Consider the following 15,259-nt stretch of genomic DNA (forward strand, 5'->3'; position numbering starts at 1 on the left):
ATTTAAAGCATATGAAAGATGTGCAGAAATACAACACACACCAGACCACAATCCTTTCCAAAGTAAAAGGAAAAAAATGCAGCTTACATTTTTATTGCCTGCCCCAGATTATTGCCCCAAATCTTGCCAATCCACCACCTGTTGACCCCTGCCCCTCCCTGCAGCACCTAATGATGCGTGAAGTACATTTATTCTATACTGAGGACCTGCAAAGACCTAAGCAGAGCCCACAACAGGCTTAATCAGTAACTCCCTTGTTTAATTAAATGCCCTTGCACCCCAGGGGCCGGCTCCTCGCCTGGCCAGGCTGCCTCCAGCACTCCGGGCAATTAAGAGCCAAAGGTTTCCAATTGATTTGGGTTAAAAAGCAAGGAGACTTGGGGGACTAAGAATGGCCTACTTTGCAGAGGTGGCATTTGTTGGAGTTCTCTTCTCTGCTTCATTTGCTCGGCTGCCTGTTCTTGAGGGCACTGGGCAAACTGGGGAAGGAACTTCCCACAGGGCCCCAGAGCAATTGCAAAGGTTGCAAGGGCTCAGGTCAGTCTTAGCTTTGGTCTTGCCACACACTGAATTTTCTCAGAATTGCACAGTGACACGTTTTTCTTGCTGTGGATAACTGCCTGTTGCCCAGGGGCAGGTCACCTCTCCTGAGGATTCTACTTTGATTCTCGTGGGAGGGAATTTGGGCCTCATTTTGTTCATCTGTAAAATGAGGTTCAAAAAAAAGAAAAAAGAAAAAAAGCAGGGCGTGGAGCAATAATACAGCAGGTAGGGCACCTGCCTTTTATGCAGCTGACTCGGGTTCGATCCCTGGCATCCCACATGGTCCTCTGGGCATCACCAGGAGTAATTCCTGTGTGCAGTCAGGAGAACAGCAGTAATGCCAGAGCACCTCCAGGTGTGGCCCCAAACTGATGAATGTGGAAATCACGCCCAGGGAGGAGTTCTGATTCAGCAACAAAACTAGCAAAAGGCAGATACTTGAATAGCAAGAGCTTTGTGGAGATTTTACAAGCGACACTCACAGAGGCACACAGTAAACACTCCCATGGGGAGATGATGGGGAAGAATCACACCATCACCTCCACCCAGAAGGACACTGAGGATGGTGGTACAGGTGTTTCTGGCTCCTGGCAAACAACTGGCTAAGAATGGGGTCACGGCAGATCTTCAACCACTACCAGCCCAAAGGCTTAGAAAGGGCCAGAGAGACAGACAGTCCATTGGGGAAGGCTCTGCATGCAGGGGACCTGGGTTCAATCCCCAGCACCAATAGAAGCACCAGGAGTAAGGCCTGAGCACATCCCAAGTGTGGCCCAAACCTTACCCCTATCTCCGCTTCCCCAAAAACCCAGCCAGAAGGCTCTGAACACTCTCCCTCATGATCTCCAGCGGGTCCAAAAGGCTGAGCGTGAGAGGCACGAGGTGAAACCAGTATCCACCTTGGGACCCTGGGCACTGCCAACCCCACGGGGTGTTTCCTGGCACAGGCCTGCTGTCTATCCCCAAGTCCCCTCGCCCATGCCGGCCCACTGGGCTCACCTCATTGCTCACCACCACGTGGATGCCCGTGGGTCCCTGCCGGTAGACTCGGTGAATGTGCTGTGGGGAGATGCTGTACAGGTTGGCGATCTTCTCAATCAGCTCCACCGTGGTGAGCTCTTCCAGGAAGATGGCGTGATACACTGCGGAGGGGAGACGGGGGTCTTCCACAGACCACAGCCCATGGCGGGCGCCTCCCCAGCCCTTCTGGAAGCGTCATCCCTGCACGACTTTGCAGGCTCTCTGACTGCCATGGGCACCCCACCACGAGCTGAGTGATCAGGTGCCGGGCCTCCGTGTGGCCCATCCACAGGGGAAAAGCTGCCACGAGGCTGAATATGCTTTTTACACAACACCCAAGGCAGCTAGGGAGGAGCAAATCCCAATGGTGACCTGGGAAAATCCCACAGGTGACCTGATCCAATGTTAGGGGGAATGCATGTTCTTCAAAAGCAAAACCTAAATGAGTTTCCAGGCTTCTCCCTCAATCAAGGAAACCTTGGTTCAAAAATCTCATCTCGTACTCCCTTCCAAAGGGACACACACACACACACACACACACACACACACACACACACGATATATAACATTTCATATATTTGATATATATGATATGATAACTGGCACAGACCTAGGATAGGCCCTGCCAAGACTGTTCCATAAGATTCCCCTCTTTCTTTGTTGTTTTGGGGCCTCATCTTGCAGGGCTTACTCCTAGACATGTTCAGGGATCGCTCCTGGAGGTGCTCATGGGACTGTATGTGGTGCTGGGGATCAAACCTGGGTCAGCCACGTGCAAGAAAAAAGCTCTACCTACTATACTATCTGGCCTCCCTGAGATCTCTTTTTGTAGCAAAATTCCATGTGCTTCCCTTCCATTGTTTTACTTTGCTGTGCCAGATATTGGACCCAAGACCTCACATATGTAAGACAAATGCATTACCATGGAGTCACATGCCTGCCCCTGTAACTTTTCTTCTACCTCCCACCGCACCCCCCACCTGCCAACTTTTTAGAGGAAGTTCCACTTTTGCTGATCTTATTCCTCAAGCAACTCAGATTAGGCTCTGCAGAAAGGATGGAGGACTCGAGATGGGCCCCTTTGGCTGTACCCGTCTATCGCCTGCCTTCCGTGCTCCCAGCTGCACACTGCGGCCACCAGAAGCGTTGAGAGCCAGCAGAAGGTCAATCAGCCACTGCTCGGGGGATGCCTCTCCTCAATAAGTGTTTTGTTTTGCTTTGCTTAGTCAGGAGACAACTCTGGGGGGAATAAGAGGCTCTGGAAGGAGCAAATCCTTTGTTCAAACTCCGCTGTGCCACACACGGGAAAACAAGTTCTAGGATCTCCCCACTACCCCAGAGCCTATGCAGTGTGCTGGGGCAGTCCCCAGGATGACCGGCCGCAGCAGTGAGGTTAACTCAAGGCTCCCTGTGCCCTTCCACGTGCACTCCCCCCACCCCAGCAGTCTTAGGTGTGTCCCTCACCTGCCAAGAGCTGAACAGCCGGCAGGGAGGAGCTGGACAGTCAGCAGAGATGGACAGAGACCAGAGTGAGGGCTGGGAAGCCGGCAGCCAGGGTCTGGGTATCTGGATCCTAATATTGCCACTGACAATGCGTGGGGCAGTTAAAAGCACCCTGCCTCCGCTTCCCCCATTTTCCACAGTTCTAACTAGAGGAAGCAAGGAAGTGGAACAGAGGAACAGGAGCTTGCTGGGCACTCCTCCTGACCTGCAGGCAGAGTCAAACGGGGCCCATGGGGGTGTGACTCTCAGCTCAGCATTGCTCAGAGGCAGGGAGCCGCCTCCGCATCATCCCACTGAAAATCCCCACACTGCCACTAGGCAGGCATTGTCTTTATTTTACACACAGAGGCTGAGTGCAGATCCTCTGCCCAAGGCCATGCGGTCAGTAACAGGGGGCATGGCTAGCACCACAATCAGGGTCAACCACTCCAAAGCCAGTGTCCTCTGCCTCACCAACCTGCCTCAAAACAGCCAAACAAGTTTCCACATTCCCAAGGAAGACCAGCTCTACTCTATAGTTCTTGTTTAGCAAAGACTCAAACAAAAAAGACCCAATGGGCCTGGGTACTAGAAACAAGGTGCCAACTCCCAGCTCAACCACAACACCTAAGTAGCTATGGGGGACATAACCCCTGTTTTTTATTTTTTTCCTAGAGATTTGGTAACTGGAGTGGATATTCTGACAGATAATCTCTTCTTTAAATGTTTTGATTTAGGGGTCAGGGAGATAATAAAGCAGGGAGGTTGCCCGCCTTGCATGTGACTGTCCCTGGTTTGATCCTCAGTACTATTAACAGTCTTTTCCTGAGCACAGAGGCAGGAATAAGGCCTGAGCACATCCAGGTAGGATCCCAAAACCAATAACAACATAATCCTCAATTCAGGATGAAGATTAGCAAAAAACTATCTGGACATGATATGGGGAAGGAGGAGTATTCTCAGGGAGAGGTGTAGGTTCTGTTCTTCTTTCATTCCTCTGCCCCCCAGTAGGGGCTCCCCCACAACTCACCACAGAGACTGCTATCACCCCCACCATCCCGCTTCTGCTGAAGGGGTACTCGGTTCTGCTCCAGTTCTTGGCAAACATAAATGGTCATCTTTGGCCTCACATTCCTGCAGGGGGAGAGGAAATAAACAGAAGATGTGGGAGACCAAGCTCAGTTGTTCCAGAATGTTTCAGACCGTCCCAGAACACAGAATTTTTCTATTCCAGCAGTGAAAACTCAGAAAGGAAGAGAAAAAAGGACTGCAGAAATGCAAACTGTCACTCATTTAGTGACAGGAGGGATGTGCAAAATCCAACAGTATTCTCTCACTGCAGAATTGTGCTTGTCCATTAATGGCTACAAAAACTGCATTAAGTAAAATTTAAACTCAATTCAGAAGTTGCATCTGCCTCGGATCAAGTGCTTTCTGGCCACATGTGGCCAGTGTTACTGTACTGAACATTGCCACGTGGCAGGAAATTCCATTTGACACAGCACTGCCCTGAAGACCGCTGTATGGGGCTGAGTAACCCACCCCATTTCCTTTCCCTACCTGGAGGAGGCACTTCAAGCCCAAGACTATGAAGGCACCTGAGAACCCAGGGAAATAGATAAGGAACTGAGATCCGGGGACCAAGGCTTCCATCACCCTGAGGTCAGCGGTGGTCAGTAGTGCTTCTCCATCCCAGGGGCTCACTCCCCTGCCACACCATATGTCCCTCTCAGCACTGAGAGAGGAATGAGCTTCCTCCATTCCTTGCGAATGCTGGACACCAACACCCACCTGCCCTTGATGGCATTGAAGAGCCGGATCCCATCTGCGGGGCCGCAGATCTGGACCAAATCATCTCGAGACATCTTTAGTAAATCAGCACCTGTGCAGGTGAACAGGGCAGCTGGTTATATGTGAACACCAAGAAAAGGCTCCATCCTTGGACATCTGCAAAACCCCACATCAAGGGCCTGGGGATCGGGGACAGGCCTGGGCATTTAGTTGGGGGAGAAAGAGAGGATATGAAAGTGAAGAGCTTAGATAGCCTAAGACTTTAGCCTGGAAGCTGCAGAAACTGAGAGACAGTGTCCACAGAATTCAGGAGGGTGGGAGTTGGCAGAAGCTGGTTGATCCTTATGGCCAACGCCTGTCAGCTTGCCCTTGTGCTTTTCAAGCATGGAAGACCGGAGCGGCCATCACCTCTGTATGCATCACTGACCCCAGGGACTTGGTTTGTGGAAGTAAAAGCTTATGGGCGGAAGGAGCCATGCACCCAACATAGGCAGCTAAGGTTCTCAGAGAGGCTGCTCCCCCCAGTCAACAGATGGAACATTTTGGGCACCCCCACCCCACCCTGCAACTCTTGGCAAGGGGCTCAATGCGGAGTCACAGAGACTGTTAGCCCATTTATTCCTATGCAATAGTAAGAATTTATAATAGATAGTGATAGATAATTGTAATTATGATAGAAGAAGGATTCCGATTCTTCCATTCTCTTCACTGCATGAATCTGCTGTGGCTCACATGCCCTCTCTCTGCTGATGGACACAGGAATCGTTCCAGTGCTCTCTGACCTTATGCAGGGCACTGGGCACCCTCACCAGGTCCTCTGCACAAAGGGTAGGCACCCATCTTTAGCCTTTGCACTTTTTCTCTTCTGGGAAGACTTGCCCCACCCCCCGGACCCACTTTGCTGACCCTCTCGCCTCCTTCCAGCCTTCGCTTGAGGATACAGTGAGTTTCCTAGCAACCAACCCACTCCAGACTGCAGTCAGCACCCTGCCCCACTCCGCTGGCTGGCCAGGCACCTCCTCGGGCCCCACCCTCTCTGTCAGTCATACTGCTGGGAGGTGGAAAGTTGATGCATGGGACAGGGACCCTGTCTGACTGCTGTGACTGCCACCCCTGACACTGAGGGCATTCTCAGAATAGTCATGCCAAGAGGGGACACTGCGTGTTGCTTTGTTTTGTTTGTTTGTTTTGGGGGTTACATAGGCAGTGCTTGGGTCCACTCTCAGGAGACCCAGTGGTGTGTGTGTGTAGGGCGGAGGAAGGGGTGACACCTTGCATGCAAGCACATGCTCGGGGCACTTATCCCTCTCCCGGCCCTGAATGCTGCTGTCTTCCCCAGGCACAGATGTCACTGAGAGGATGGTGACATCTATGTTCCCTGTCCCTTGAGACTGATTCGCTTTGGTGGCAAGATTCAGTGCTCAGTCTTCTTTATGTCCCCCGGAGGCCCCTGAGGATTTTCATCAGTTGGACCCCTTAGCCAGGGCTTCAAAATCCCTTTTTCTTAATATTAAATTTTTATTTTATTGAATCATCATGAGATAGAGCATTATAAAACTGTTCATAACAAGTGCTGGCATGGATGTGGGGAGAAAGGGACTCTCTTTCATTCCTGGTGTGAATGCCGACTGATCCAGCATTTCTGGAATACGATATGGGCATTACTCAAAAACTAGAAATTGAGCTTTCATATGACCCAGCAATACCACTTCTGGGAATATATCCCAAGGGTGCAAGAAAAACACAGTACAAGTGACATCTGCACCTGTAGGTTCGTTGCAGCACTATTCACAATAGCCAGAATCTGGAAACAACTTGAGTGCCCAAGAACAGATGACTGGTTAAAGAAACTGGTACGTCTACACAATGGAATACTATGCAGCTGTTAGGAAAAATGAAGTCATGAAATTTGCTTAGAAGTAGATGGACATGGAGAGTATCATGAAAGCTTTATAACTATCTCACAGTGATTCAATAAAAATAAATTTAAAAAAATAAAACTGTTCATGATTGGGTTTCAGTCATAAAATGTTCCAATACCCATGCCTCCACCAGTGTAATATCCCAGCACCAGTGTCCCCAGTTCCCAGCTTCCCTCCCCTGTCCCAAACCATCCCCCCACCCCTGCCTGGCTGTGTGGCAGGCACCTCTCTTCTCTCTTCTCTCTCTCTCTCTCTCTCTCTCTCTCTCTCTCTCTCTCTCTCTCTCTCTCTCTCATTTTAGGCACTATGGTATGCAATACAGGTATTTTCAGAAACTCTTTAAAGAAGAAAGAAGCAGCTTTGCTTGCTGCCTGTTACTTCACTCCCGCACTTTGCTGGGAAAGGACCCAGTGGCGTTCTGAGTATGCTGAACTGTAGCTGAATGGTACCCAGCCCAGGAGAATCCACGGGCCCCAGGCTCTGAGGGCAGATCCCGCAGGGAGGGTATTGTCAAGTTTTTCCAAAATCCCCAGAGCTTTGATATTTGGCTCTGGGGCCACACCTGGCGGTACCCAGGGCTTACTCCTCGCTTTGCACTCAGGGATCACTCCCAGTGGGGCTCAGGAAATCAACCACATGTGGTTATAGGGAATCGAACCTGGGTCTGCTGCATGCAAGGAAAGTGCCTTACCTATTGTATTATTAATCTAGTCCTGATTTTAAGAAAGAAATTTGGGACCAAAAAGAAAGTGGAATGGGTCGGACACTTGCCCTGCATAGATCCCTGGCACCCCGTATGGCCCCCCAAACCCACCAGGAATGATCCCTGAGCACAGAGCCAGAGATCCCATGCCCCCATCAGTGTAATTTCCCAGCACCAGGGTCCCCAGTTTCCCTCCCTGCTCCCAAACCACCCTCCACCGCTGTCTGCCTCTGTAGCAGGTACCACCTCTCTCTCTCTCTCCTCTCTCTCTCTCTGCAATGTAGAATAAATTGGAAGGGATGTGTATGTATGTGCGTGTGTGCATGTGCGTGTGTGGGGGGGGTATTTTTGAGCCACAGCCTGTAGTGCTCAGGCTCTGTGCTCAAGAGGGACCCCTGGAGGTGCTCAGCAAACCAGCAAACCGTTAGATGGTACAAGCATCTCACCTCCTGCACGGTCCCTCCAGACAGCCCCTTCTGGGATAATAACACAGCAGCAGAGGTGAACTCACCCGAGAAGCTGGCAAAGAGTCGACAGAACTGTGAGAATCTGTTGCGGTGGAGCCACTGTTGGGCGTCCTGAATGGAGGTTGACGGGAGCAGGTGCTGCGGGGGGAGGGAAAAAGGGAGGGGACTTGAAAGGACCGCTCAGGGCTCTACAAAGGGACAGGGAGCCAGACAGGCCACCCAGACACTTACATCAGTGCCCAGGGGCAAGGCCTCCACTGGGTGGGTCGGAGAGTTGTTGCTGCAAAGAAAGAGACAATGGCATAAGCGAGGAGGACACTAGTGGACCACAGTGACAGCTATCTATACCCCCTGGTCCCCGCCTTTCCCTCTGCCCAAGTGTAGCAACTGGGCTGCAATGAGTGGGTCCCCCAGAGTTCCCCAAGTCAGGGGTGACAATGATAGTGCAGTGGTCAGGGAGTTTGCCTTGCATATAGCCGACCCGGTTCGATCCACTGCATCCCATAGATTCCCCCGGGCACCATCAGGAGTGATTTCTTTTTTCTTTCTTTCTTTTTTTTTGTTTTTTTTTTTCGGTCACACCCAGCAATACACGGGGGTTACTCCTGGCTCATGCACTCAGGAATTACCCCTGGCAGTGCTCAGGGAACCATATGGGATGCTGGGAATCGAACCCAGGTCGGCCACATGCAAGGCAAACACCCTACCCACTGTGCTATCACTCCAGCCCCCAGGTGTGATTTCTGAGTGCAGAGCCAGGAGAAACCCCTGAGCATTGCTGGGTGTGACCCAAAAGGCCAAAAAAATAAATAAATTTCCCAAGTCAGACAAAGGCAGGCAAATAAATGTGGTTCACAGTAAGTTCTGATAAATGACACTGCGCTACTGAGGACAGCTGAGGTGCTGGGACTGTTTCGACCCGCATTCCGTTTCTACTCAGTTTCTCTCTGAGCCACAACAACAAGGTGTTTGTCCTTTCCTTTATTTAGTATTGGAGGGAGGGTTCAGGCTGCCTACATGCACAGCACGCTCAGCCCATGGAGCACTCTCTCTCCTGAGAAACGGGGCCCCACAGTGCCCCAGGACACCTAGACTCAGGCTGGACAAAAGGGCAACCACTTTCCCTGTGCAGTGACATCGGGAGGGCAAAGGAGTCCTTTGGGGCATGATCCTGCAGTGAAGTAATGCCCACACTTTGGCATCATGCCCAGGGAAGACGTTCTCCTGGTTGTACACAGAGGCAGGCACACCAACACGCCTTAGGAGCTCACTTAGCAGAGGCCCCAACTCCAGCACCCTGAGAGACGTTTATAAAATCACCGGCGGAGGGCTGGAGTGATAGCACAGCACATAGAGCGTTCGCCTTGCACGCGGCCAACCCGGGTTCAATTCCCAGCATTCCATATGGTTCCCCTGGGCACCGCCAGGATTCATTCCTGAGTGCAAAGCCAGAAATAACCACTGTGCATCACTGGGTGTGACCCAAAAAGAAAAAAAACCCAACAGTGGAGCTCAGCCATGGAGCCAGTAGCCTTGCTCATGTGAAGCCCTGGGTCGGATTTCTAGGATTGCTTGCCTTGGGGCTCCTCCTCCACTCCCCAGGAATGGCCCCCACAATGGAGTAGAAAACTTCACCTTCTCTCTAAAGGGTGATGTTACGAGAGAAATACACTTAGTACCACAGACACTTAGGAATGGTTCATGTGGCAAATTTCACATGATATATATATATATTAGATTTTTAGTGAAACACCATGAGGTACAGTTGTAGATTTGCAAATTTTTGTGCTTGGGTTTCAGTTATACAATGATTGAGTACCCATCCCTCCACCAGTCCCCATTCTCCAGTACCACTGATCCCAGTATCCCTCCCACCCCCCATCTCCCCCATCCCACCCTGCCTCTGTGGCTGGGCATTCCCTTTTGTTCTTCCTCTCCTTTTGGGTGCTGTGGTTTGCAAAAGAGGCATTGAGTAGCAATCATGTTTGGTCTATAGCCTACTTTCAGCATGCATCTCCCATCCTGGGAGGATCCTCCCAACACCTTTTATTTGGTCCTCCCTTCTCTATCTGAGCTGTCTTTTCCCCTAGCATGTGCGGCTGATATGCGGTATATTTTACCACCAGCAGAAAAAGACCCATTTGGGTAGTTCTGAGCCCAGCACCCAGAAGAGCAGCTGCAGTTTAATCAGTGTCCCGGAATGCTACGTCTTTTTCACGTGACTCCTGCCCTGTTCTGATCCTGCACATGTGATTCTTAGATTTTTTTTTCCTTTTTTTTTTTTTTGGAGAGGTGGGGATTGAGGGCCATACCAGGTATTGTCCAGTGACTACTCTTGCCTGTGCTCAGGGGACCGTATGTGGCACTGGAAATGAAACTGGGGCTGGCTGTTGGCAAGCCAAGCAACTTATCCCCTGTCCCATCTCTCCAGCATTCTAGAATTCTAAATCTCTTTGTTGTATGGAGGTAGGTGCTGAAGGAAGTAAGGCCTGTCACCACCCCCTGCCACCTGAGAAGGTGGGTATTTCAGAATGGGGCTGCCTGACTCCTAAGCTGCCTCTTGGGACCAGAGAGACAGTAAAGGGGTTAAAGTGCTTTGTCTTGCATGCCGCTGACCCTGATTTGATCCTCAGCACCTCATGTGATCTCCTGAGCACTGCCAGGAATGACCTTTGAGCAGAGGCAGCAAAAAACCCTCAACACCCTCTCGTGCGCCCCAACCTACCCACCAAATAAGGAAATTTTAGAAATTAAAAAGCAAGTAATAGGGACCCGGGCAATAGTACAGCAGTTAGGCCGCTTGCCTTGTGTGCAGCTGACCTGGGTTTGATCCCCGGCGTCTCACATGGTCCCCCAAGCACCAACAGTATGACTCCTAAGCAGATTCAGGAATAAGCTCTGAGCATGGCAGTGTGTGGCCCAAACGCCCCCACCACCAAAAGTGAATAATAAACAGGACACCTCTCTCATATCTCCCTGTCTCCCAAGTCCCCACACCCAGTCAAATGGAGTTCATGGACATTTTCACTTTCCTATTAGTAAAGCTGAGTCTGCCCTACAGGGGCTTTAAGCGACTAGGGGGCTCCATATGCACCCCTGAAACCACACTGAGGTTCTCTCTGGCTCTGCAGAGGTGAAGCAGCCTGGGACGTGCCCTGCACTCTTGTCTCCTTGGAGTCAGTGTGTCCTACACGTCTACATAGCGGTGCGACCAGCAGTAAGAGGGCGAATGAAGTCCAGGCAGGGTGGGTCCTGAACTGACCCTCATCATCTAGGAACTGGGCACAAGGACTTCCAAAAGGGCCTCTCACAACCCGGGAGCCCTCAGCTTTCCAAACAGCTACCTCCTTGGGGCCCCCAGTCTCATGAATGGCAGAGAGAGGCCTTCTGTCCTGAGGCACAGGGAAGGGAAGTGGTGGCTAATTGGTGAGATGACCCTGACACCTAACATTCCTGAAGGCCAGCCTGCTTTAACTGGAGCTGGGGTGTGTGTGTGTGTGTGTGTGTGTGTGTGTGTGTGTGTGTGTGTGTGTGTATACATGTGTGCACACAGGGGGAGATGGATTCTGGGGTACTTCCCACCAGACCTTATTTACAGAAGCCCCTGGATAACGTTGGATAAAGTACTCAACTGGTACTTTTCCCAGAGCTGTGTGCATACCAAAATATGGTCATAAATAGATGTTGAGGCATCTGAAGCCCATGCTGATGCAGGACTCATAGAGGAAGACTGAGAAAGGGACCTACAGCCACCTGCATCCCAGGGAATCCAAAGGGAGAAAGGTCGGACGTACCCTTCGCCGAGGCCGAAGCTGTTCGGAGAACCGTTGTAGCTTGGGGACGGGGCGCTGTTCACCTGGTAGGCCACGTCAGGCCAAGGCGAGCACTGCAACCAGAGAGCACAGGGCAAGGTGAAGGAGGAGCTTCTTGGGAGGAGCTAGAGCTACTAAGCCGCTGAGGCTGGCTCCTCTGACCCTTGTGAGCAAGCACCCAAAGCAGGGAGCCACGGCCCCTTCCACACCCACCCTTCTTTGACCCACATGGACCAGGGTCTTGCTTTTCCTGGGACAATTCACAAATCACATGTGGCTGCCAAGAGATCTAACATAGAGGCTGCAGACCAGGCACCATTTAGTATGTGTCTTCTGCATCTCCTAAGAGTCAAAGCAAAGAGGGAAAGATAACTCACACAATTTTAAGGTCTAGCAAAGCGGTAGGGTGTTTTGCCTTGCGCGTAGCCAGTCCGGCCGAGCCGGGTTTGATTCCTCCACCCCTCTCGGAGAGTCCAGCAAGCTACCCAGAATATCTCGCCAGCAAAGCCTGGCAAGTTACCCATGACGTATTCAATATGCCAAACACAGTAACAACAAGTCTCAAAAAATGGAGATGTTACTGGGCCCGCTAGAGCAAATCGATGAACAACAAGAGGACAGTGACAGTGACAGTGACAAGAAAAAAGTAGGGTGTTTGTCTTGTACGCAGCTGACCCGGGTTCAATTCCTCTGTCCCCCTCGGAGAGCCCAGCAAGCTACGAGAGTATCCCGCCAGCACAGCAGAGCCTGGCAAGCTCTCCATGGCGTATTCTATATGCCAAAAATAGCAACAACAAGTCTCACAATGGAGATGTTACTATGCTCGCTCGAGCAAATCGATGAACAACGGGAGGACAGTGCTACAGTGCTACAAGAAAAAAGAGTCAAAAACCAAAAAGGAGGGGCTGGAGCGATAGCACAGTGGGTAGGGTGTTTGCAACCAATCCAGGTTCGAATTCCAGCATCCCATATGGTCCCCTGAGCACTGCCAGGAGTAATTCCTGAGTGAAGAGCCAGGAGTAACCCCTGAGCATGGCCGGGTGTGACCCCTCCGCCAAAAAAAAAAAGGAGGCAAAAGAGATAGCAAAACAAGTAAGGCTCTTGCCTTGCAAGTAAGTGGCTGACCTCTGTTCTATCCCTAGCACCACACAGGGCATCCTTGAGTCCCACCAGCTCATCTCACCTGGAATGACGCCCAGAACACAGAGCCAGGAGTAAGTTTTGAGCAAGTGCTAGGGATGGCCCAAAAAAAGGGAAAAAAAGAAAGAAAAAAAAGAGGAAAGGTCAATAAATAAATACACAACAACAACAACAAAAGTGTTGAGAATTTGTAGACAAAGTCAGGACAGATACAGGGAGAACAGACTAGCAGCTACCCGGGAAGAGGGGGAAATGGTGAGCTGGAAGGGGCCAAGGAGTTGGTCTCTGACAATGCTCACACGCTCTCATATTCAGGACCATGTGAATACAGCACGGATCTGCAGCAAGCATGGGTAAATGATTGGGGGCAGTGCCCCTGACAACCAAGAACCACCCTGGACACTGAGCCTGACCCTGTACCACACACTAGAACAGGTGCCCTGGGAAGCTGGTTCTTCAGAGACAGGAGATGGTCCCACGCCTGTCTCCAGCCACATTACCCTTGGCTGCTCCATGGCAGCAGGTGCCCACGAGCTCAGGGGGCATGCAGCCAGCTCACCTCTGTGAGGATGGTGGTCTCGTAGGATGGCTGGTACTTCTCCTTCTCCTGAACAGTTCTCTTCTCCATCTTCTCCCGGTCTGTCTTCTGTTTCCGGTCAGCCCCCTTGGGCTGGAAGAGCAGAGTACAAGGACCCAGTGAGTCCCCTCCAGGCAGAGGAGAAAGGGAGGAGGAAGATGTACACCAGACCCCTCAAGCCAGCAGGCTCTCAGGCTTTCTGGGGGCCCAGTCCAGGCTGGGTGCCACAGATGGGGCCAGCTCCATGGTCAGATACCCTCCTCCTTCCAGGAGCTGCTCCCCACCCCCAGGGGACTCACAGCCACCCCGACTGCCCAGACCCCTGGTCCACAAGAAGGTACTGGTGGTGTGCGCCTCCTCTGAGCAGGGCCCATTGACTATCCTGACTTGGAGCCATGGTGCCTGGCCCTGCCCAAAGCTCAGAGCCTGGCTGGTGAGTTCGGTTCTCAAATCTCTGCATGGGTCTGGGATGGAGCAGTTTGATCGAGCACATGGAAGACCCCCAGGGTGAAGCTCATTCTCCAGCACAAAGGCACCTGCCTCTTCCCCGGGGAAGGAATTTGGGTTCCAGTTTGGGGGAACTGTCTTCTGGGTGGTACTCGTGCTGGGAGGTGGCTGGAGGGGGCACACATGTCAGGTCCTGTGCCCAATGGGAAACCAGGTGTGGGACAGTCATAATCCCCTCCAGACCTACTACCTATGTGCTTCCAAGGGGTGATGGGGCACTCTTGCCAGACTATGGTGATGGATGCCAGATGGCTCTCAGCCCCAGGGAGGTGGGAGATGGTGATGCAGGGGATCAGGAAGAGGCCCCAACACCACACACAGAACCCCAGGCCACAGTCCAACAAGCTAGGGGTTCCCCAGCACCGGAGCACCCTGGGGTGCAGCTGGACTCTGGAAGCTGGTGAACACCAGTTCAACTGCTGCTGTGAACTGAGGCAGCAGGATGGGAGTTCATTTGGGAAAGGGTCTTCTGGTTTGCTTGCTTTTGCAGCTGGGAATCGACCCCCGGCCTCTTGCACGCACAATGTGCCCTTTACTGTTGAGCCACATCCCAGGTCTCTTAAGAGCCGATTCAGATCATGGAGGCTCCCGCCGGCCCTGGAGGTGATGCTAACACCTCCCTGGGGTCATTGTTGGGCATCCACCAGCTCAGTGCCCCAAACAACACCTGGGAAAGGGGGTCTAGTGGGAATATCCCACTCATGGTGCAGAAAGGAGAGTCTGCGGGAGTCCCAGGGAGGACTGGGCACCCCATGAACAGAGAGAGCCTCACTGACTCCTCAATCCTCCTGTCCAAAACAGCGTTTTATCCCAGAAGGCCCAGGAGCAGCAGGGTCCCGAGGAATGGCACCGTGTGGGAACACAAATGTGAGAGCAGGAGGACAGCGGGTGGGACAGAGGACTCCAGTGGACACAGTGCCACATCGCCTCCATGGAGATGCCCGTGAATCAAAGTGCTAGAGCAGACAAGGGGGCTGTGTCATGTGCTGCAGAGGGGGTTGTGACCTGCCACAGACAATCATGCCCTGATCCCTAAAAGCCAGAGGTGAGTTTCCCACAGAGCAAAGGGACTAAGCCTGCAGTTGGAAGTCGGGCTGTTGACAGGGAGACTAGGGGGAAGAGAATGCTGCATCATCCTGGTGGGACCACTCCAGGACCTGGCGGTCCTGAGATGCAAAGAGGCATCCATCCACTCACAAGAGTGAGGATGGCTACTGCTTCGGAAGACAGAACAAGCAAAGGAGGGCGGGGTCAGGCACATGCCTTTGATGTACAAAGAACCGAGTTCAATTCTT

At 52.0% G+C, this 15,259-nt stretch overlaps 2 protein-coding genes across 2 annotated transcripts in view; both read right to left on the reverse strand.

The window, feature by feature from the left end:
- Nucleotides 1-15,259, reverse strand: part of CLASP1 (cytoplasmic linker associated protein 1) — a 376,782-nt gene that overhangs the window by 24,625 nt on the left and 336,898 nt on the right. The gene's annotated exons all lie outside the window — the stretch shown is intronic.
- Nucleotides 1-15,259, reverse strand: part of TFCP2L1 (transcription factor CP2 like 1) — a 60,625-nt gene that overhangs the window by 2,746 nt on the left and 42,620 nt on the right. The window contains exons 8-14 of the mRNA XM_056110471.1: nt 13,440-13,550; nt 11,723-11,814; nt 8,160-8,208; nt 7,973-8,066; nt 4,837-4,927; nt 4,076-4,179; nt 1,543-1,685 (exon numbers count right to left, since the gene is read on the reverse strand). Of these exons, the coding sequence (XP_055966446.1) occupies nt 1,543-1,685; nt 4,076-4,179; nt 4,837-4,927; nt 7,973-8,066; nt 8,160-8,208; nt 11,723-11,814; nt 13,440-13,550 (684 nt within the window). The remainder of the gene's footprint in view (nt 1-1,542; nt 1,686-4,075; nt 4,180-4,836; nt 4,928-7,972; nt 8,067-8,159; nt 8,209-11,722; nt 11,815-13,439; nt 13,551-15,259) is intronic.

This window comes from Sorex fumeus, unplaced genomic scaffold (assembly GCF_029834395.1).
Source record: "Sorex fumeus unplaced genomic scaffold, SorFum_2.1 ptg000009l, whole genome shotgun sequence".
NCBI classification, from domain to species: domain Eukaryota; kingdom Metazoa; phylum Chordata; class Mammalia; order Eulipotyphla; family Soricidae; genus Sorex; species Sorex fumeus.